Raw genomic sequence first — 23592 nt, 5'->3', positions numbered from 1 at the left:
TGGGATTGGGTCCTCTGAAGCCATTTTCCAATTTGAAGGTCCTAAATAGCAATTTCATATATAGGGAGTCTTTATTTGCCATGTTCCCCAAAAAAAAAGCATCCAATAAATGAAAAATATAGTACTCCTCTTGTCCTTATATTTTGAGTCCATTTTGATCATAAATACTATCTACGGTCCTAATTATAAAAATCATTTGACTAATTTGAGGAGATTAAGGAAGTAAGTTGAGTTAGTTATTTGTTTTAAATAGATATTGTCTTTCCTAAAATATCCTTACTAATCAAGTGTATTAACTAGAACTATCATTGTTAGAAGAGCTACTTTGAAAAATATAGGGGTGTTCAAAGCCGGCCCGTCCCGATCGGCCCGTTCCGGTCCCGGTCTTATTGGGACGGGACGGATCCGTCCCGAAATTTTTCGGGACGGGACGGATCCGTCCCGAAATTTTTCGGGACGGGACAAACTGGGACGGGACAAAAAAGGGACCGGGACGGGACGGGGTCGTCCCGTCCCGGTCCCTTTTTTTAAAAAAAAAATTTAATTTTTTTAACTTTTTATATAATATCATTTTTTTCATATTTTTTTAAGATTTGAGACTATTGTATGGAACTATGGATATATTTATTTAGAGTTTTTATATTTGTTAATGATTTGAGATTATTGATGATTAGATTTTTTAGCAAGTTTTTATTGTGTTAAAAGCTTTTGTTTAGAGTTTTTAATAACTATTATATGTAATATTTTGAGCTTTTGTTTAAGAGTGCCCAAACAAATAAAAAAGATGTTTTTATAAGATTTAAGGTCAAAAAAATATAATTAAAAAAATCAGATTTTTTAAAAAAAATTTTAAAAAAAATTAAAAAAAATATTTCGGGACGTTCCGGTTCCGTCCCGGATCCGTCCCGTCCCGTCCCGACCGGGACCGGGACAACCCCGGGAAGGGCCGGGACACGGGACAGATTTTCTGTCCCGTTACTGTTCATCGGGACGGAACCGGGACGGGCCTGTCCCGGTCCCGATCCGTCCCGTGAACACCCCTAGAAAAATATATATGTAAATATGAGAGACAAAGTGGATTGAAGTCTTATATTTAGGACCAAAATAAAAGTCAAACATAGTCCTATATTAAGGACCGGAGGTAATATAAAACATGTTTTTTATATTTATTATTTTTTTAAATTACTTTTAGTGATTCTCTTTCAAATCATAATTAAGTAGGAGATAAAAAAAGATATTAAGAAACATAAAATGTATCATATTTTTTATAATCAACTAATTTATTTTACTTTCTCAATCTAATTAAATTAATTAAATATGTCTTGTATTAAGAATTGAAAAAATATAATTTAACATATCTTTTAGTCTCACATTAACATATTCATGTGCGTGTTTGTACTCTATAAATCTTGAAGAAAAAAGAAATCGTTGTCCGTCTAAGAATCCAGAATAAGATGAATTATGCACAGGTTTAACCCTTTCCTTCGTCAGCAGCTCACCTCTCTAATGCTAAGTCACTCTCCCTCCGGCTCTGTGTCATTTAGTGAAGGATAATAACTGTTATAAGTTTATGCCCTTCAAATTCCCCCCAAAAGGGGGAAAAAAAAAAGAAAAAAAAAGAAAAGAGAGATAAAAATAGGCGTGTTTTAAGCAAATAGGCTTGTTGGATATAACAATTATGATCCTTCAGAAAACGACACAGCCGGAGAGAGAATGAGTTAGCATTAGAGAGGTGAGCTGCTGATGAACGAAAGGATTAAACCTGTGAATAAATGATGAATCATAAAACTCATGGTAAAGACTAAGATGGTAGCTTTATAAATAATTTATTAATTATGAATGTTGTCATCACTCTCTTTTCATAAAAAAAAAAAAAAAAGCAGAGATTTTCCGCAGTGAGTGCATGCCCTTCAAATTCAAAAAACGAAAAAAAAACAGAGATATATATATATATATATATATAAATATATAAATAACCGTGTTTTAAGCAAATAGGCTTGTTGTCTCAGCCTGAATAGGTTTGGCAATAGGAATGGGCCTGAGTATGGCTTATTTGAATAAAGATAGGCTAGACAAGACTTAAAGTAGGTCACGTCATAGGCTCTTCATAAAGGCCCAACATATTTTCTTTCCTAGTCAGACTTAATATGAATTTCATATTTTATAATAATTGATATATTGATATTCGATGTCGACATATAAATGTTTATATCCATAACTCGTCCTGCATTTTCAATCATTCACCCAGCTTAATGCAATTAGACAATTCATGCCGGATTAGCATGCAGAAGGCAGACCAGGATATAGAGATTGTTATGTAGTTTCCACTTCAACTTGCATATCGTTTGAAGCCACAAAAACAGGTCAGAAGGTTAACAGCTGAAAAAGGATCTCCAAATACAAGGTCAAACATGTAAAGAAGACTCAGGCCGAAAAACATGTAAAGAAGACCATAGGAACAGCATCAATGCTATCTCTCTGTCCCTCCGATGAATCCTATCTGTCAATTTATCCAAAAAGAAGTGAAAAGCTTCACTTTTCAACATACAGAGTATCAGAGCATAAGCTGTTTCGACTTGTAAGAGTAGTGCTCAGCGAGCACAACCCTACAGCCATAGGATGCCTTGTTGCAGACTATGCAACCTTCACAATATGAATGAGCCATTCCTCTTCCCTAGTGGAAATTGTATCGGGGAAGAAGAGAACAAAAGGGAACAGAACAACATCATTCTAATTCAGTAACGCCATCATAAATCTCCATCCACTAGACAGCTTATCCCCACTTATTTGTGGCGGTTTTAGCATCAGAACGTAAACTCAAAAGTCAAAACCACGAAGGTCAACTAAACCAAAGTTCACAATAGGACTATACTTATCCAGGGTAGACCATGATCAAACCATACCGTACTTATGCAGAATTTTAAACTGACTGCATATAGTTTTGGCCAAGCACGTCCGAGTGCAGCAGAGACAAGCAAAAATTTCAATGCTGATTTTTACATGCATAAATTCAGTAAAGTCTAACTACCTCGTGAGTCTTCCACTTCCTCACAAGTCCCTCATACACGAATTCTTTTCTTGCTTTGACAAGGCTTTGCTTCAGCTTAGCCAATGTGGAAGATGTTAGCTTTATTCCTCTGTCAATTATATCCTCTGCATACTTAACTGCTTCTGGCACTCTCTTTAGATCACAAAGTCCTACGACCAATAAATTTGCTGTCTCCTCCAGATCCTTCTTGAAATTATCCACCAGGCATTTCCAAATTCTTATCGCCATATTAGGATCCCGGCTATCTATGTAAATTCTAACAGCTGTCTCACAATTAGGCTGGTCGGGAACACACTCATTTTTTATCATCTCAGTGAAAAGCAGCGAAGCTTCCTGCAGTTTCCTGCCCTTGATCAAGAAGCGAAATAACAAGTTATAAGTTAATGAATCAGGAAATGCCCCTCTGTAAACCATATCGTCTAACATTCTTTTTGCCGTATCTATATCATTTCGGTAACAGTACAAAGCGATCATGGCATTGCACATACGTGGATCGGGTTTCAAGCCCAGCCTCTCCACCACTATCTCCCAGAGCATCTCGGCAACCCGGGTATCATGACACTTGACACACTCATCCAGGGCAACCTTGAAAAATTTCATACCCGGGTAACACTTGTTTTCTCTCATGGAATCAAAGAATTTAAGAGATTCATGGATCCCATTGGGTTCCCTAATTAAAGTACACAGGAAGGAATCATAAGCGGGTGCATTACTTGGATCCCAACCTATCTCTATCACCATCTCTGCGAAAGTATGCCTAGCACTAGTACCATTCCGTTCACTCTCCCATCCCTCCAACAAAATAGCATAAGTATCAGGGTCTGGCCTAATAATCCCTTTGGCAATGCGCAAATACTCGTACGCATCCACGGTCCTGCCTTCCCTACAAATGGCACTCAGAAGCGAATTTAAGGCAATAATATCCCGTGGACACCCATATTTCTCCATAACATCAAAAGTCATGATCGCCTCCTGGACACGGCCTACGGCAACGTAGCTACTGAAAACAGAAGCAAAAGTCGCAAGCGAAAGCAGCCCTTCCTTTTTCATAGATTTAATAGCATCCCACATTGCATCGAAAAAGAGATTCTTGCCCAATAAATCCACAACCAGATTCCAAGAGTAGGGACTATGGTTGTCCTTGAGCTGGTACCCCGACCATCGGAAGAACTTCACCGCAGAACCCGGAAACCCGTAAGACAATTTGAGGACTTCTTCGACGTCTTCTTGAGTGATCGGAATCCCAGCCTCATCGAGGACTTTCTCGACGTCCAGGGAAGGGGTACTGGAGACGATTTCACATAGTGTCTTGATCTTCGGAGACAGCGTTGGGACCTCAAGGTACGAGACGAAGGTGGGACACTTTTGTTGGGGCAGTTGGTGTTGACCATCGTGGTACTGATAAGGTGATCTATGGGAAAAAGCGAGGCACTTCTTGCGAGAGTCTGAGGTCGAAGGCGGTGAATGGTCATGATAATGCCTCTTTCTATGCAGATCCATGATTTCGCCGGCAAATTTACAGAAACCCTAACAGCATCGTCAAACGGTATTGCTACATTATTATTCCCTTGCTGGCGAGCCACAAAAAAAAAAAATATTTTTTTTTTTTGGCCAACCATATTTTTTTTCTTTTCCTTTTATATGTGTTCAACGAAGATTTTCTTTCACTAATAAAAAGAAAATTTGAGGTTTACTTTCCTTATTTTTTTTTGGCCCGATTTTAGGTTTACTACCTTCTGAATGCCACGTGGGGTCCTAATTAAAACTAAGCCGTCATCAGTCGTCTCCAACAATACGGGGGAGTGACATTAGCCGATATGCCTTTCTTACTGCCTTTAATTTTTAATATAAAATTTCATTTAATTTTTATTTTAATCTTAATTAAAAAATCTCAATCTATTTTATCTCTTATATTTATGTATTTTTTTAAGAAAGTCTTTCTAATAATGACAGTTTTAGCTAATATACTTGATTAGTAAGGATCTTTTAGAAAAAACATCATCTATTTATTACAAATAACTAACTTAATTTATTTCTTTAATCTCTTCAAATTAGTCAACTAACTTTTATAATTAAGATCGGAGGTAGTAACTTTTAATCTAGTGACATAAAAATTTCTTTATAGGTAATAAATTATAAATTCTATCCGCTCATGACTTTTGGTTGTCAATGCCTTTCCATTTAATTCAGGAAAAAAAATCCGTTTTTGGAAAATGGTCTATCAAATTCAAACTCTTCAATTTTGATGGAATGTTGGAAATTTGCATTAGTTTCAGGGATGAGGGATGAGAAAGAAAAAGTACATTCACGGTGTTATCTACTCCTCCGGTCCTAATTATAAAACCCAATTGACTTATTTGAGGAGATTAAGGAAGTAAGTTAAGTTGGTTATTTATAATAAATAAGTGTTGTCATTTTTAAAATATCTTTGCTAATTAAGTATATTGGTTAAAACTATCATTATTAGAAGGATTATCTTGGGAAAAAATGCATAAATATAAGAGATAAAATGGATTGGGGTCTTATAATTAGGACCAAATAAAAAGTCAAATTGGTTCTTATAATAAGGACGGGAGGAGTATTTTAGTATTATTGTATTATTTTGACATATGATCCCTTACTTTTATATTTTAATTTTTCACTCACATCATATCACACCTTTATATTCATAAAAAATTAAAAAAATTAAAAACATCATAAACCTACTAAAATTCTCAAAACGTATATTTTATTTATTTTATAGAAAACTTCAACCAAAAATGAGGTGAATTTCCCCTCTTTTTTCTTTTTACCATAGGTTATTACCACTAGCTCATTTTTTACATTCCAACCAACCAAATAAAAAAGTTATGTAATAGATATATTTTCATCATTTAAGATCATACACTTATAAAGTGTTTAGATAAAAACAAAACCATAATTAGAAGTGATTTCACGATTAACAAAATAAATATGTAGAAAAATTTGTCTCAATTTACGAAAAATATTTTTAAAAAGCACTTATGGGCTCATCCAAATACCCCAATATACTTGTTTAAATGAAATAAGCAAATTAGGCTTACAAAATTAAATTTATTAGTTACAAAAGGTAATGGCATATGAGTTATGGGATAAAGGAAAAGTAGATAGTGCCAATAACCGTTATTCTTTTACTTCCTTCTCATCTTTAATCAAATCAAAATTCTACTGAATGAATACAGAAAAATCCATCGTGATCATCAACACCTCTAATTATTTCAGATTGCAAACCCGTCCCTACCAAGAAGCGACATCTGCAGATTTCTAGAGAATGGTGACGCAACTTAACAAGGCTGCAGATTTTGTTGGTGCGAAACATGTATCACGGACCTTCTTTCCGTTGCCGTTTAGCAGGGCTGTAAAAATGTTCTGAGATATCCCTCTCATTAATCTCTTGGGCTGCTTCTGCTTCCAATTTGAAAGTCCAACCGGCAGAATCAGTAGCTGAAAACAAAGAGGATGGAGTTGACTTGTAGAATGCGAGGGGAACTTGCTTTACCCTCCGCCTAATCTGCAAATTAATAGTTAAGTTGTCATCAGCCGATGTGTGCTTCCCCTCAATTCTTCAGTTGTACAAACAATATAAGCGGGATTATTGAAGGAAAAAAGAGAAAGGAGAAAACATCATATATCACCTCCTCTCCAAATACTGTAGCATATGAACCTGAACTGAAATCCTCGACCTTTATTTCACTTGTTTTGGCCCTCACGGTCAAATCAGTCCCAAGAGACAAAGCAAATCTAACAGCAAAACAAAGGCATGTGAGATTAAGGGTATAGTTTCTCCAAGTCAAAACACGATGGAAAAAATAAAAAGGAAAATCAAGAGGACAATAGTCAGCATCAGCACACTTGCCTTGACACAGGAGGACAGTAGTGTTGAAGAATGCTATCTGTCTCCCAAAGAGAACTCCCTGCTCCAAGACATCTCATTAATTGAAAAGTTTAGGATATATAGAATTTTGCCTCCTAAATATACTTGACAGACAACCACACTGGAAAAAGTAAGCAGAGGAGACATATTCCAGTAAGTACTGAAGATTGATATATTCACACTTGCTAATACACAAGTTCCCCCGCTTAAATGGCTCCAAATATTCAGACCTCTGGCGGATAGAATCTTTCTGCATAATCTAAAGTCCTTCAGCCTAGCTTACATTGTTTTGCCTAATCATACAAGTGATAACATCTGAGATAATGAATATGAGACAAAGAAACTACCAAATACAAGCTTTAGTCTTGATCTCAAAACACCTGAGATGATCTTCTCAAGAACAAGAAATTAGAAGTGAAGTTCTAGTACTATATTTGCATGTATTGATAATATGAACTAGCATCAATGTAAGAAGCAAGCAGTGTAACGGCAGTCCAGGAGGAGCTGGCAAAATATGAAGAATGTATCAAACCAATGGAATAAGAAAATAATTCACAATTTGGAGGAACAGGCTGAAATATGCAAGATGTTATCAAACCGAAGTTGTTTCATTCAGTTATATCAACCATGCAATTCCCTGAACTCTAGGGCATTCAATATGCCAAAGTTTGGTAGAAGAATAAAATAAACTGGATACTTACTCATTGCCCAAGAATCCCTGGGATTAGTTTCCCCATTGTTAAAGTGGTCAATGCCTAATTTCTTGCAGGGCATAGCACCAGTCTTGGAGTCATCAATTTTATCAGAGATGACTTTATTTGTTTTAGATTCATCTTTCCCTTCCTCATCACCATCCTCCTGCCCATAGAATAAATTATTGTCCAATCAGAACATAAGAAAGAAATTGTTTTACTCACAGATGTACCATACGTGTTACCAAGAGGAGTGCACTTCCAGAATTTGGCACAAATAGATATCTCAAAAAAAGATAGAAGATCAAAGGATAATTCGAACTGCCCCTAAAGTTGCTACGAGTGTCACTTAATTAAACTAGGTTCTTGGTGACAAAAAAGGCATCTTTGTGGGGCCAACAGACAATGAATTCAAGTCCATAAGCCAAGCACAGAATCCAGGAAAAATAATAAATGTAAAAGAATGAATTAAGAAAACAAGGGTACTGTGTCTCACCCGATGAACCAAGCAGTTAATTGAAGGATGTCTCCGCAAGAGATTATGAATCAAGGCAATGATAACCAATGCTCCTGAAGGAGAGACTGAAAGCAACAGTCTACTCAATTTCTTCGCAAATGAAGCAGCCAGATAAGCAGGAAGAAAAGCTGACTTAAGGCAAGAATCAAGAAGCTGCAGATGCCAAATTATAAGCGGCCAAAAATTGGCAATTAGCATACGTACAAGATTAACATAAACTTCATTTCATCCAAAAAAAAAAAAGAAAAAGAAAAAAGAAAAGATTAACGTAAACTTCAATATGTAATTGAATATTTTCTGATCAACCCTCGTGCTGGCTCAAACATTTTAACTTTTCCCATATGAGATATTCAGGGAAGTGTTCTACATGAGGATCCCACCGTGCTCATTTAAAGGCTACTTCTGAGGTACTTGTGAGACGCACACCTAGGGGGAACACTGACTTGATGCATCTTTTCTGTAATCAGTTTTGAGTCAATTTTCGGTTTTGCTATTTCTATTGTTGCTTAAGAGAATGCCTTGATTATCATTTCATGTACCTTGCTCTTCATTTTGTTCACATTAAAAGTTACTTTTTTATTCAAATATATCCAAAATCTACATTAAAATAGAGAAATATATGTCGCTCAAAGGTCTGCAGCAGACTAAACTCCTCAGGCAAGCCTAATAGCTGTAACAATGCATTATGACTTCTCATCCATGAAACAATGATTGATTAACGCATCAGTTTTTCTCTTTTGGGGGGGGGGGGGATGATTTATGCTGTGAATATCCAAATTTGTCCTTCCATCCTGTTAATTATTTTAACTTGCAACTGTAATTGATAAGTAGTTAATTGAGCATTACCTGGAAAAACTTAGCTCGGTGTTTAGCCATAAAGATAGATGGAACTAAGAGAGCATAGAGTTTTTCATAGAAATTTGGGTATTCCACTCCATGCTGGGTCATCAGGACATGAAGGCTGCTAAGAGCCATGACACTAACAACACCCCCAACATCATACGACCTTGTTAAGAAATCGCTGCACATAAACAAATCAACATTAACAAGTCAACATCGACAAACATAAAAATTAAATTTATTTGCCAAAAAAAAAAAATTACATTTTATGTATCACAAACACTTACCATAGCATATTAGGTTTTGTCAAATGAGGAATAACTGCTTGGTGAAGGTTAACAAGAACCTGATAATGAGAAAAACATGTTTCTCAGGAAATAAATAAGACAAGGACCCAGCTTAATGCATTGATTTCAGAAAAGGTAGTAACCAGAATCACAGCTTCAATAGGAGACAAAGAAAGTTGGCACCCAATGTAATGATAAAAAGGACCAAATGTTTTAGGCTTTCCTAACACCCTTAATTCGTGAACAAAAGAAAATTATTAGTCACTGCATTCTGCTAGGGCCTAGACTTACACACCTAAAAGTACGGACCAAACATTTGAGGCCAGGATTTTCAGCTTGGTAATATTCTCATGACATGGCAAATATGTAGAACAGCAAAGGCCATAATACACAAGCATTTTGATGTTTTATATGAAATAATCATATGTCCTAACATTTTAGGAAACAAGAATACAGGCGCATGTTCAAAGGTATAAGAACAGAAGTTCAAGAACCATGAAGATTACCTCCTTGTACACATCAAGTGGAAGTGGCAACCTAAGATATGAAATCCACGCTTTGCTAAATTTGGATTTCATCTTTTTGGCAATTGTGCCTGCAGAAGTCACCTACATGAATGACAAAAAATAAGAAAATTAATTGTTGGATCGTACAATCTAAAAAAAATGTAGCGTTGAACTTTGCAGAAACAAGAATCATGCAAAAATTTACATTACTATTACGCTTCTCAGTCTTCAGCTGGTTATCATCTAAATCCCCTTCTTTAGAAAGTTGTTCATGTTCACGTTCTTTGGATAAAAAACCTATTAATTAACATTCAAGAAAATTTGAATTTCTATGAACAAGAAGAAAGCAGTATTCTATGCATATTCTAAAAGAACTACACACCCACCCACACATGCAGACAGAGAAAAAATTAGAAAGCAACGTAGGAATTAAATATAAAACACCAAGAGAATGAATAAACAATAAGAACTACATGCAAAAATTAACACATATATCACAAACGAATTGGCTGGCACATGGATATACTTAGCAACAGTGTATGTACAAGTCCATAAATGCTAGTGAGTTGATACAGATTCAGCACTTGATGGTATCTGAGTTAGTGTGAACTACGTACACTGAACTAAACTAAGAGTTGCACTTAGATACGATGGAAGAAATAAGATTCATCAATGTCATCTCAGTTGAATCAGTAATCTTGGGTGAAGAAGAATTCCCAACAATATTGACAACAAATTATGATGAAGGTGCAACCTATGACAATGAAAATGTAGGCAATACCAATTATGAAGGCATAAATAAGGTGCGATCATAAGAACTAAGAAGCAAGCGATTTGAGGTCACCAGAAATTGATTGGTAAGTAGCAATTATAATTTCATTATTTTTATGGCCTGTTTAAGTTCTATTATTATTTTTATTTTCAGGAAAGCAGACACATTAAACACACCATGCAAACCGCTAACCCAACCGGCCCACATCTCACCTCAGGGCTGGCATATCACAGGTCACACTCAATGGCAGTACAGCACTACATCTCGTTATTCATGAGTTTGGGGAAAAATCACGATAACATAAATAGCATGCAATTACCTGATTCACTCCACATCTCAAAATTAGATGGGTTATCCAAGCTTTGAATAGGGGAGGCATGTGATATAGTGCAATATATATTGCGGATGACGTGCTCCAAACTGAAAAAGTGCATTCCAACATTGCCAATAGCAATAAATCAATACCCGATTAGTTAAGTGTATCTATACATCAGGAAGTTTCAGAGATAGACACAACTCTCTAGAAGGAAAATATGCCATTTAATAACATGATCGTGTTTCCAAGCTAAACCTATTAATTAGAGCATTTTGTGCAAAATGCAAATATTTTAGCAATAAAACATGCAAAATTGCAAACTATCACCAGCATGAAAAGGCATGTTTATTAGAGGGCAAATTTTTTTTGAAGACACTGGTAGTCAACAAGTTAGAGATAGGTTATATTTAAGCATAGTCACACCTTATCTTCAAGTATGTTGCAGCACGTGCAGGCCCAACACTGACACTGCCACAACACACATTGGACACGCAAAGAAAACGGGTTCAGACAACTGCTAAAGTTGGATCAGGCTTGAGCTGAACATAACTCGAATGACCAAAAAGGGGGAAAACAGTAGAATAAAGGTTAGATGACCATTCTTAAAGAGATGAGTGAAGTTTTTCCCTTTTCTATAAACATGAATAATTTTAACTTCTATAGATCAACAAGTTTTGATTTAAGATCCATTTAATGCATCATACAAGGCATGATTGTATTAATTAATACAACATTTTTAAGAGCCCATCATTTTTTGCTGCAAAAAATACAAGTATAAGATTGTCTGCCAAATCTCTCTCATGCATCATTATTATAATTAAGATGCAAAATTTCATGGACAGGCAATGAGTAAGCACTGGCTCAACCAAGGCACATGCCACCAAGCTTAGATGGAGAAGCTTGGTTTGAAAGCAAGCAAGGCACCATGCTACCCCAGGTGCCTACCAGGCTCCTTTTGGGCGTACCATGATCAATTATTTTGCTCTAACTTCTTTAACTTTTCTTTAAATGATAGAACTGTTTGGACAAATACAGCATACATCTTAGTAAAGGATGCTTTTGTCAGCAAAAGAAGAAGTGAGTTTTTCTATTCTACTTGGCATTACACAATACATCAACCTTAGACAGTATTATCTTACATGATAAATTATTTTATACAATGTCATACCGAAGACTTCATAATAAATTTTGTGAAAAAATAATCAGATAATATCCCTTTTTGGGTTTCTTTTTTTTGGGGGAGGGGGGGTTTAATAATGACAGTTGTGTTTTCCTCTAGAAGTATATCCCTCACAGAGAGCTTTAAAAAACTAAATGTCGTGTCATCTTCTGTATTTTCTAACTTTAGCATATATGTGTCCGTGTGAGTATTTGTGCTTTAAAGGGACAAGGAAATTTAATCAATTTTATACAAGATGGTCAGGAAGCTCAATTCTCCAAGATTCTAGAAGGAAACGAGGCAATAGAATCAAACTAATCATACTCAAATGGCATTACAATAATAAAAAGAGCATCCCACACAAAGTTAATTGACGACAAATTACATGATAATCCGCACCAATTGATAGAAGAATGGAAAGGGATAAAAGTATGGAGAAACAAAGTAATGGTACAGGCCATACTAACCTTGGGTTCAGTGGACTTTCATTGATACCATCTTCTTTTGCAAGTTTAAAACCTGACAATGACAAACAACTAAGCTATCATATGGAGATTAGTCAGATAGCAGAAATTGCAAAAGAAAACCATTCATAATTTCAAGAGAAAATGATAAAAGAGGACTACTAGAAACGTTCCTCTGGGACCATCTCATAAGGTTAGAACAACAAAGAGACGATTTGCAAGGCCCTTTGCAGGAATGACATGCCGAGAGGACTAAAAGAGGCAGGACAATAAAAGTACCTGATATAACTTTTCCTTCCAATGTCCTAGCAAACCTTCCCAGGCTTATATATGTAAAGTAACTGTATCAAGGAGAATCCTAATTCAGCAGAATAGCTCAACCTTTTAATTGACGTCAGTTATGTATTTAATGGGCAGAATTAATGAAGATTCAAATAGATGCAACGGAATATCTGAAATTATGAAAAAGAGCAAATTGCTTCCGGTAATTCAGTGCAGACTGTACAACAAAGACAAAACATATGTAATGTAAATGGTTGGGACTTTTTATATGAACTAATTGATGCACTTCAAAGCCATTATGAATTGATGCATACGGTTTAACATAATTTTTAGAATATTCAATACTCTCCTTTCTTCAATAAATTAAATTGTTTATTAGATATGAACTACATATGTATATTCAACCAGAAGGAAAGCACGGCAACATAATTATACCGGACGTCCATATATCCGAAATACTTTGATGAGAGCAATTCCACCGGAAAAACGACTTCATCAGAAGAGTGAACCTGAAATTAATAAATCCTATTCAATCAGACAATGCCACCAATGTTGCAAGCGGGAAAAAGAAAAACTTACAATACTGCAGATCAATGACTTACAATACCATGCAGAAGCTTGTGATATAGAGAAGAGGAAAACTTCCCACCATTTGCCACCTTCACAAATTCCATCATAGCATCTAACACGACCTCCTGTTACGTTACTCAAAAAACGACGCAAAAATCAGAAATAACAAACAAAGCTTCTCCTTTATGAGAAAAATGATATTCAGCTACTCACCTTAAGTGTTTCGTCGGATTGTGGGGACACGAAAACGTGAACAAGAGACTTAATGAAGTCATCGAATTTGGAACGGATCCAAACGCGGTATATGAGTTGGGGGTCATGGCTCGATATGTCAAGGGGGGACGATGAAGATGAAGGAAGGTCGGGGAGGAGGGGAAGAAAGAAAGACTGGAGAGAAAGAAGGGATTCGACGACATAATTAGGAGGAGAAGTAGGGGAAATAAAGGAAAGAAGAAGAGGGAGGTTGTTGATGTGAGCACGGGTGGACAGAAGCTGAAGCCCCAGGGTTTTCACGTCAGACAGACCATTGCTTTTCCTCTTCTGCTTGGATGCCATGCTCGCTCGCTCGCTCGCTCCTTGCTCAACAGGCGGGGAACTTTAGGGGTTTAGCAAGGCAGAGATTTTATATCCATCCCGAATAGCAAGGCAACATAAGTCAGTTGCACACTTTCTTATATGCTTTTTTTCATCTCCAACGAAGATCCAAACATAGCCTTTGCCGCACCCCAAAACCACCCCCGCTCCCCCCAAGAAAAGCCTCTCTTTCGGGCCTTCTTATGCCTAAAAAATGCCGTTTCAGCTATTTAACACCAAAGCTTTTTTTTTGTTGGATTTCTCCTCCGGTATTCCAGAAAAATGGGCGTTTTTCAGCCGTGACAACGTCCCCAGACTAATCCAGATCGAGGGCTTGCAAAGAACCTTTCGGTCGGCGCCCTCTGGCCCCTCAGGGTGCTGCATTCCCACAGCTCGAACTCGAGACCTGTGGTTAAGCTAGGACAGTCCCACCAGCTGACCTAACCCCTCAGGGTTTTTAACACCAAAGCTTTAACAAAAAGAATTAATCCTCACAGTAAATTAATATTCAAATTTTTGCTACAAAATATGTCTACATAGTATCCAATAATCTATCAAACATGATTATCTCTAATAAAAAGATATCTATGCATTGAATCTAGTAAAAAGGGTTAATTTTTTATAATTTGGTAGATAGAAGTTTGAATCTCTAATGAGAAATATACTCATATTTAGTACCTGACAGTATTTTAAATAGGATTACCTCTAATAGAAGATACATGTACCTACTGAAAAAAAGCCAACAAAACTTGACAAATTTAATCAAAACAAAGTATTTTTTTGGTTGTAAATATAAGATCCAATGTAATTAATATAACAAAACGAGTCTTTTGTGACTCAAATATTAAGATTATTAATATTACATGAAAATCAACTTGCTCTAAACCTAGACTAAAATTTTTAACCGTGTTATTATGAAACTCATAGAAATCGATCAGAGACTGTCAATACTACATTACCTTTGTGATAGCATTACCTGTAGACGTTTAGATAAGGTCTCAATTTGAAATTTGACTTTGAAATATTTATATTGACATGCGTAGGTGCATTTTTGCTAGCTAAAAAAATGAATTGAGCCTGTTTGGTCGACTCGTTTAAGCTTAAAAATTAGGAGGATCGGATTTGAAATTTTTCCATTCAAATGAAAACACAAGCCCTATAGGGCTAGCCTTATAAGGCTAAGGGTTTAAACAGGCTAGCCTTGTAGGACAGAGGGCCAGCCCGTTTAGATATTTTTATAATTTTTTTTATAATTCTAATATTATTAAATTTTTACATTGTTAATAATATTTTAAATATTTAGTTATTTTTATCATTTTAAAATTAAATTTTACAAAATGGTTTGATTTATTTAGTTTTAGACAATAATTTGTCTAGTTAAATTTCTAAACAATAGGTTAATTTGGATTTTAATAACGATTTGATATATATTATAGGGAAAATTGCAAAAAAAAGACCTTGAAATTGTAAAAACGCAAATAGGACCCTTGACAACTTCATTATAGCTTTTGACAATAATAAAGTTGTCAAAACCCAAAGTGAAGTTGTCAAGGGTCCTATTTGCGTTTTTACAATTCCAAGGTCTTTTTTTGCAATTTCCCCTATATTATATATGTTGATATTTTTAAACTATAATATTTGACAACAGAGTATTTTTATACTTATATAACTTGTGATTTTATAATTTGCATTAGAAATTTATAAGTTTCAACAACAATGTTTTCAAACTAAAGTAAAATAATAACTAGATTGTAAAATTTAAAAGTAAAATTTCTATAAAGAAAAAAACTTGATATTTTTGTTACAAAAGAAAATTATACTTATAATGATGATGAAGTTTTAAAAGATTAATAATAGTGTTTGTTTATTGTATATTTACACTATAGATAAAACTTTTGAATGTTATTATTTTGTTAATAAATGTTTTAGATGTTCTTGGATGTTAATAGATATTTATATATGATGATGTTTTATATTTGTAACTTAAATTTATTTATATTTATATCTTTTATTAATAATTTTATTGGTTTATTTTTATTTTTTTGATAAAAAACATGAGAAATATGAAAATAATATTTTTTCTTAAAAGGGCTGAAAACCCGCGAATCAGTCCTAAACCCGTTAGCTTAAAGATCGGACCTAACAAATTATAATATTTTTAAAATTTGGATCTTGTAGGATTGATCCTTTTAAGCTTACCTGTATTGCTACCTCTAAGTTTTGCATAAAATAAAAAATTGACAGGACCTGAGTTGAGGAAAAGAAGTAAGAAACTCCACTGTTTTATCTAATTCGATTTGTTCGTCTCAATCTTCACTTGTAAACTTGACAAAGATAAAGATGTCTAACTGTAACTGATGTTAACAAATTTTAGTGGCTTGGGAGATCAGGTAATTTGTAAAATTCCATGATGCTTCATGCTTGTGACCGAGAAAGAAATTAAAAAAAAAATCCCCCGCGATTGTTTGTTGTTGGCATTCGACGAGCCACAGGTTCAGCTGTGGTTCTCATTTCTCCCCCAACGTTATGGGCCCCCTCCTCCCCCATCACACTCTTTATACTGTACGTCGTACATCTCGGCATTTCCCTTCCAGAGAGTTCGCCGAAGGTCAGTTCCTAACGTCCATCTTTCTTGCTTTCTTGACTGCGTTTTGGAGTTGGACGTTCTATTTCTTCAATGGGTATTGTTATTTGTATTTTTACGGGGTTTTATTTTCATTATTGATGTGCAGTTCTGTTTTCTTTCATCTCAACTGAATCTCAGTTAATCATATTGAAGACGACACTCCCGATGCTGATGGAATAAAATTTGATTATCTGCCTAATTTGAATGTAGAATGTTGCCGGAGAGATTATGATAGCTGGGTATTTTCAAGTTTGAGTGGTTTTACTTATCAAAATATAGTGTGGATTTGAAAATTGTCCCTCAGTGGTTGGAGATGATATTCCTCTATATGCCATATATTCTGTTGAGGGAAAACATCAAAGATTAGGCCATTTTCTTGATTGAAGTCGTGTAATGCAAGATATTTGAGTCTTTTTACCGGGCTGGGAGATGGAATCTTAGACCGTCGACTCATTCCATTTTTGGACTTAGAACGATGCATGATATTTAGCTCAGTAAGTTTTTTGGATAAGTACAGGGCTTTTATTGCCTAAACTGATTCCATTAAGACAAGAATTTTCGGTAGCATCTAAAACTGATAACGATCTAAGTTGTAATTAGTAAGTAACATGAGCGGGGAGTTTATAATTTTTCATCTGAAGTTTCAAATCGATTGAAATGTTTCTTTCATTCTGGCTTAGGCCCTTTCAATTTTTCTTTTCGCAAATAATTGGTTTCGAGCAAGCCTTGGCTTTCACGTGTGAAAGTCTAGCATGCTTTTGACTTCTCTTTGGTTTATACAGATTAACAAAATTATGTCTTTGATAAGTTACATGTGACAATGGGATGTCTATCTTTTCTCAGAGTTCGGTGAGAGATAGATTCATAGGGAGAAAATATATTGAAATAAATTACAGTGACTATTAATAAAAATTTCAAGCATAATGTCGAACCTATTAGTCACTTCATTAATCTTCAGTGAGATATCCGAAGTATGAATGATATGGATGTTTGGTTCCCCAACCATTCTTCTTAGTCCCAATCCCATAAGGAAGGGGGGGCCTTTTCTTATCAAAGATTTTGTGTTATTGCAAAATCCCTGATTTCATCGTGGACTTAAGTGTTTATTCCCCTCTCTGTGTTTTCCTTTTTTTTTTTTAAATTTTAATTTGCTTGCTTGTAATACAGGCTTGAGATGTCTGTAGTGCTATGAAAGCAAGGCCTATCTGATTCTGATTTTGAAGTCCTGATGGCACTTGCTGCAAACAAGGTTTCAAATGGTCCTATCGTGACTTATCGGACAATTGGCTGTAGGTCACATGAAAAACTTAATTTCTTGATGTCCACAAGGAACAACAGGGTACAACTTCCAAGATATGGAGTCCAACATGGACAACTGAATCATATATGTCTCTTGGTAGAGGGATCAACCTTATCCAATGAGATTTTTGGGTGCATGTGTAGAAATCCTGTCAGCCTTATCTCCAAGAGATCTTTCTTGTGCAAATCATCAGGATCAAATAATATTGAGGAGAAAGAATGCGTTACAACTTACATGGATGTTTCAGATTTAACAAGGTAGAAGAACAATGATTATTTACTTAACATTTCTTCCGTTTCATATATTGTGTTACCTTTTTATGCTGTGTACCATTTGTGAACATTTACCCTTGATTTCTTTCCCAGACTCTCAGTTGTCACCTTTTTTTTTTTTTTTTGGCCCGCCCACCTCTGTTGTCACTTTATTTCTTGGTCGACCCAGCCCTTTATCTTTTGCATGATATGAATGGTGCTTCTTATTTTTTCCAAAAATTTATGCCATGGTTCGAACTCAGATTTCAGAGATTCTGTAATATGTGCAGTGTACGTACTAAAGAAGAGAAAGATTACTACAGTAATTCTGGTCGGGGCCTGGCTGAAGCTTGTAGATTTGTTTGTAATGATGCAAAGTTTGTAAATGAAAGGGCTCGTCACGACATTGTCTTGCTCTCCCGGTACTGTCCTATGACTTGTGGTATTGTACTGTTTCTATTCGAGATGTACTTCCATAATTGTTCATCAAGCCACTTCTCTTTAGTTGTTTTTGAAGCCACCTATACAAAAGAATGTTCACTGTTCAGTAGAGATACCATAGTTTTTAGGTTCATGGAAGTAACTGTTAACTATTTGTTTCCTCAGTAGCATATTGAAATTGGAAGCCCGTGCGCGCCAAGATGTTGCTTTTCTTGGGACAGAATTTCTTAAGCTTGATGGTTAGCTCATTTACCTTGTTCTAAACATGTGCTGTTCTAGTTTATCTTTGCATCACTTTTTTATCTGATTCAGAACTAATCTTGCTAGATGTAATAGTTGGGGTATACACATGTAAATCTATTGTGTCTTATCACGAGGTTTCTTATGTTCATCTGTTTCCCTCTACTCCCTTGCACCATGAGCCAAAAGAAAGGAGCAAAGATGTTAAATGATAACAAAGTGTACAAACCTAGAATATTCAATATAATTAAAACATAAAATGGTTTTGTATCATTTAGATGATTATTTTTTGGAGCAACAGGGCAATAGGGAAATATTATAATATTAATGATCATGTCATGCTAATCTTGGTATCACCTCTTGTAATTTATTTCTATACATGCATGCAACTTCATTTCCTTTTAACTCTTGCTTTTCTCTTAAAGGGGGAATTAGGAGCAGGATTTTTTTTAACCACTTTTTGCTTAAATATTCTATAATGATTTTTATACATATATGGCGTGTTTATTGTTTACTTAGATGTACTTCACTTTTGCTGTGTAGCTCGGGCTAGAGAGGATACTGAGAGAATTGATCGTGATGTCAAGAAAAGAGTTGAGCGCCTTAATCGCATAGCTTCTGTCTGTATCACTTAGAATCTTTAAATTATTTTTCCGACAGAGAAAAAGCTGCACATAAGTGATATATTTCATGCTGATTTTTCTTTTTATATATACTCTAAAGTTCTTGAAGGATCAAGCCCAGTCGACATTGAAAAGTGCTGCTGATAAGCATTGGAGTGATGGAGCCTTGGAGGTAAAGACATAATTATTATGCATTTGCAAATTAAGATATTTGTTTCAAGGGATATTATCGAATAGTGCAGAACGGAAGGTAGAGACAGTAGAAATATGCTATATAGTGCTCGATGATTTGTTTTGATTGATAAACCAGTGTTTATATGGAGCATTGGGCTTTGATTACGAGCAGGGAAGAATTGAATATAATAAAGGAACATTAATGCAGAATGAAATTAGTATCTCACGGTCTGTGCCTAGGTATTAGGAGCATTGAATAAGGAAAATACCATCAACAGTCAGGACTAATCTTAGGCTACGATTTCTAACACTCCCCTTAAGCTGGAGAATAGATATTGAGCATTCCTAGCTTGCTTTGAAGCCCTTCATATTGAACTCTTGCTAGAGGTTTGGTCATGATGTCAAAATGCATACAAATTATAAGAGAATTCATGATTCTTTTGGATTATAAAACTCACTTTTTTCCTCTGGTAATTTGTTCATTAAAGAAAAAAGGGATTTGATGATTCAAAATGCATACAAATTATAAGAGAATTCATAATTCTTTTTGACGCAACCCCCTAAACTTTCAGGCTGATCTGCGCCTTGCTGACTTCCGTGCTAAGCAACGTGCAATGGAAGATGCCCTTATGGCCTTGGAGGTGATACTATATGTTATGCAAGTGGTGACTGTGAATGATTTGTTTTTTAAATCGCTTTGTAATTTCTGGCATTTTTCTGCTTAACTAGGTCTTTTTCATTTATCCTATTTCAAACTTCAAGGTGCATATTTTTTTGCTATTATCTCCAGGGGAAGAAATTTACTTTCTATCCTGTGAATATGCAGTTTGTCAAAAACATCCATGACATGATGGTGAGAAAGATGTATAAGTTGTAAGTATAACTTGTACGCTTCCTTATAATTATAGGAAGCTTTGAATGGTTTCTGATCATGTTGAGATGCAGTCCTTCAGGCAGAGATAAAGGCTCTTTGTCAGAAAATGGTTTAAGAGGACGTATAAGGCTGGAGAAGAATGGAAAAACCATTGATTTCTTTCCCGGGGATGTGTCTACTGACCGAATTATGGCTCTTCAGGTCTCTTTTTTGTTTTGTTCACCCTTTAACTAGTTGAATCGGGACATGAAGCAATTGTATCCTAAAGTTTAAATGTCCAGGAAGCTTACTGGAGTATGGCCTCAGCACTCTCTGAAGCTGATGGAATTGATTACACTGATCCCGAAGAGGTTTTAACCTTTAATATTTATGTTCCTGTATTTTGGTCATTATTTAAGTATTTAATTTAGCTACTTTTTCCGCTTCGGAAGCAGCTTGAGTTGTTGATTACAACTCTTATCGACCTTGATGCAATGGATGGTAAACAAAGTGTATCTCTGTTGGCAGAGTGTTCCAGTTCTCCTGATGTCAGTACTAGGTGAGCTTATTATGATGGTATAATTTCTCAAAGAATATACTCGCATGTTTGATCAAAGGTACATAGTTAAGCAAAAAACCTATAATTTTTTTTAAACTTAATTTCTTTGCTTCTAAGGCATCCGGCAATAATTTAACAAACAGGACAAGTTTTTATCGCTGGGTTTCTACTATGCGCCTTGATGAGCATCAGCACAGCTGGCTTGACAAATTTGAATTTGTGTTCCATTAATGGTGTATTTTTCATTATTTTGTCACAAATTTACTAAATCCTCAAATATTTCTTTGTAGAATTCCCCTGCTACTGAGTTATCCAACATTGAACTTGTAAATGATGAAAGCTTCTGTTGGTTACATGGGAAATATTCTACATCAAGTTATATGTAAAACAAACAGCAAAGAACAAGCTTACTACAGCTTACATTAATGCATTCCAGAATATGCTTTTCCTCTCTTTGGCTTGCTTCTGTTTGTATATATATTCTGCTTCGTTGATGGGTGTGTGATTTTAGACAAGCATTAGCCAATGCACTGGCAGCAGCACCATCCATGTGGACTCTCGGAAATGCAGGGATGGGAGCATTACAGGTGAGAATAAATGATATTGGATTTCTGAAAGTAGTACTTTCGATGTGTCTCCGTCTCATCTTTGTCCCTTTTGCCAAATTGTTGCCTTTGGTTCTTGTTGCAGAGACTTGCAGAAGATACCAATCTAGCCATTGCTGCTGCGGCATCCAAAGCTATTTATGAACTTAAAAAACAATGGGAAATAGAGGAGGGAGATAGCTGGACCTTTGTGGTGAACGAAAATACGTTGCATGAAAAAGAAAGCGGGAAATTTGACAATGAAGGGGAAAATGACAAAAATTGAAGATCAACTAAATATTTGTATTGGACGGTTTAGAGTTCTAACTATTATAGAATCAACTCAGATCCGCTCTAGGAAGTGAATATTGCTGGTGTGATGATGCCATTTTAGTTGGTAAGCATATAATTCAGTTTAATTGATCGTCATGTACATGTAACATGCGGAGGTGTAACGCGATGGTGTATTATTCATCTTATACTGATCAAACGTTGTTCTCTTGTCTGATGCAGTGCAGAAGTTGAGCTGGTTGTTGCGCTTTACTGCCGTATCATCAATAACATGTATGAAGACACCTTGAGTGCGGCACAACTGGGGCTAAGAAGTTCTAAAATCTCATTCCTTAGAAGTTAAAACACAATATATTCAGTTTGTCCACTGAAGAAAAGTATATTCATGTAATATATTTTCTTCTTTTATTGTTGGTTGATCTGAAAATTATAGACAAAATGACCGTCACCTATGCAGTCATGGAATACTAATGGTTTCTCTACTTTTACGGTTCTCTTTTATTCTTAGTTCTTATTAAAAGAATTTGGAAAATGATTTGAGTGCAATTGAGTTCGTGAGATTCCAAATCAAGCCTAATCTCACTGTCTCCATTTGGATGTAGGAGTTACCAAATACTTAAATTATAAATTTCAAACACAGCATCTTAGATCACGGAGATAATAGTTAAATCCCAAAAAAAAAAAAAAACCAAACAACATGGGCTTCGCTTGTGAAAAACCATGCATAACAAATCTGAATTACCAAGTTGGTTTGAGAATCACATGTAAGTATTCCAAAGTTTGATTATTAATCACGTTGAATATCACTGTATCGTTATCTGGCAAAGGGCTAAGAGCGTCTAAAAGTCAAATACCCTGCCCTTCACCCAACTTTTTTTAAAAATAATAAATTTATTTAGTCTTGCAATCATAAAAGCTAATATATGTATAAGGAAGTTTAGACTTTTATCAATACTGCGAGAAACTAGAAATAAACGGGTACAGAGGTGCACGACATTCGTCAAAAATATATTTAGGGTGTAGGCTTTGAGATTTAGGGGCTTACAGTAAGAAGATTATGGTGTGGAGTTTAGGGTTTAAGGTTTGGGTACTTGGGAACTAGGCATGGGATTGGAGTTTAGGACTTAGGCTTAGGCTTAGGCTTAGGGCTTACGGATCATAGCTTAGATCCATATCTATGCCAAGGTTTTAGATGAAAAGGAAAAAAAATTGAATGCACCCAGTTAGTTTTTCAAAAATTCTGTTTTGGACGATTGAATGACAATAGGTGCATTTAATATGCATTTCTCGATTCTAATCCTTTAAATCCTTTGGCCATTCAGGAGATTTGAATAATTGCATACGAATGCTACTTAGATCTCAGGGCATTATGATAGTTTAGGGGATAAGGGTTTAGAGCTCAATGCTTAGTGTATGGGGTTCAGGGCTCAAGGCCTAGGTTTAGGACTCCAAGTCTAGGGCCCAGGCTCTAGGGTTGAGTCTCTAGGGTTTAGGGTCTAGGGGTTTATGGTTGAGAGGTTTAGGGTTTTGCGTTTTGGGTCTGGGGTCTAGGGTATGGGGTGTAGGGTCGAGGGAGTATGGTTTGCGGTTTGGGGTTTAGGGTTGGGGGTTTAGGGCTTAGGGTTTAGGGTTTTAGGGGTTTAGGGTATTAGGGTTCGGGGTTCGGGGTCCGGGTTCGGGGTTTAGGGTTTGAGGGTTGAGGGTTGAGGGTTGAGGGTTTAGGGTTTAGGG

The 23592-nt window shown here is 35.7% G+C and overlaps 3 protein-coding genes across 12 annotated transcripts; 1 reads left to right on the top strand and 2 right to left on the bottom strand.

Annotated features, from left to right (window-relative positions):
- Positions 1 to 2889: 2889 nt before the first annotated feature.
- Positions 2890 to 4549, bottom strand: LOC114753954 (pentatricopeptide repeat-containing protein At1g77360, mitochondrial-like). The gene has a single exon (XM_028942657.1). It carries the CDS (start codon positions 4547 to 4549, stop codon positions 3011 to 3013), a length of 1539 nt encoding a protein of 512 aa, XP_028798490.1. The 3' UTR covers positions 2890 to 3010.
- A 1505-nt stretch (positions 4550 to 6054) lies between these two features.
- Positions 6055 to 13978, bottom strand: LOC114753953 (nucleolar complex protein 4 homolog). Of its 2 annotated transcripts, none has more exons than XM_028942655.1 (15): positions 13560 to 13978; positions 13379 to 13471; positions 13212 to 13285; positions 12774 to 12835; positions 12498 to 12549; positions 10875 to 10975; positions 9989 to 10083; positions 9784 to 9885; positions 9278 to 9336; positions 8997 to 9171; positions 8130 to 8303; positions 7643 to 7799; positions 6924 to 6981; positions 6703 to 6808; positions 6055 to 6578 (listed from the first exon to the last, which is right to left on the bottom strand). In XM_028942655.1, the coding sequence occupies exons 1-15, from the start codon at positions 13899 to 13901 to the stop codon at positions 6390 to 6392; spliced, it is 1839 nt and encodes a 612-aa protein (XP_028798488.1). In that variant the 5' UTR covers positions 13902 to 13978; the 3' UTR covers positions 6055 to 6389. The 2 variants fall into 2 exon arrangements, with proteins under 2 accessions (XP_028798488.1, XP_028798489.1); XM_028942656.1 differs by having other exon boundaries at positions 9989 to 10080.
- Positions 13979 to 16581: 2603 nt separating this feature from the next.
- Positions 16582 to 22363, top strand: LOC114753958 (senescence-associated protein AAF, chlorolplastic-like). 9 transcript variants are annotated; one of them, XM_028942662.1, is made up of 14 exons: positions 16582 to 16600; positions 17713 to 18102; positions 18387 to 18518; positions 18703 to 18776; positions 19321 to 19397; positions 19501 to 19572; positions 20147 to 20239; positions 20365 to 20447; positions 20520 to 20649; positions 20730 to 20798; positions 20883 to 20986; positions 21498 to 21573; positions 21677 to 21967; positions 22084 to 22363. In XM_028942662.1, exons 2-13 carry the CDS (start codon positions 17774 to 17776, stop codon positions 21854 to 21856), a joined length of 1419 nt encoding a protein of 472 aa, XP_028798495.1. In that variant the 5' UTR covers positions 16582 to 16600; positions 17713 to 17773; the 3' UTR covers positions 21857 to 21967; positions 22084 to 22363. The 9 variants fall into 9 exon arrangements, with proteins under 9 accessions (XP_028798495.1, XP_028798502.1, XP_028798498.1 ...); XM_028942665.1 differs by lacking the exon at positions 16582 to 16600 and adding an exon at positions 16669 to 16784 and having other exon boundaries at positions 18706 to 18776; XM_028942666.1 differs by lacking the exon at positions 16582 to 16600 and adding an exon at positions 16670 to 16784 and having other exon boundaries at positions 19321 to 19370.
- The last annotated feature ends 1229 nt before the right edge of the window (positions 22364 to 23592 follow it).

Source organism: Neltuma alba, unplaced genomic scaffold, assembly GCF_004799145.2.
Source record: "Neltuma alba isolate B1F8T4 unplaced genomic scaffold, ASM479914v2 tig00008329_pilon, whole genome shotgun sequence".
Taxonomy (NCBI): domain Eukaryota; kingdom Viridiplantae; phylum Streptophyta; class Magnoliopsida; order Fabales; family Fabaceae; genus Neltuma; species Neltuma alba.
This window is presented reverse-complemented; position numbering and strand designations above follow the sequence as displayed.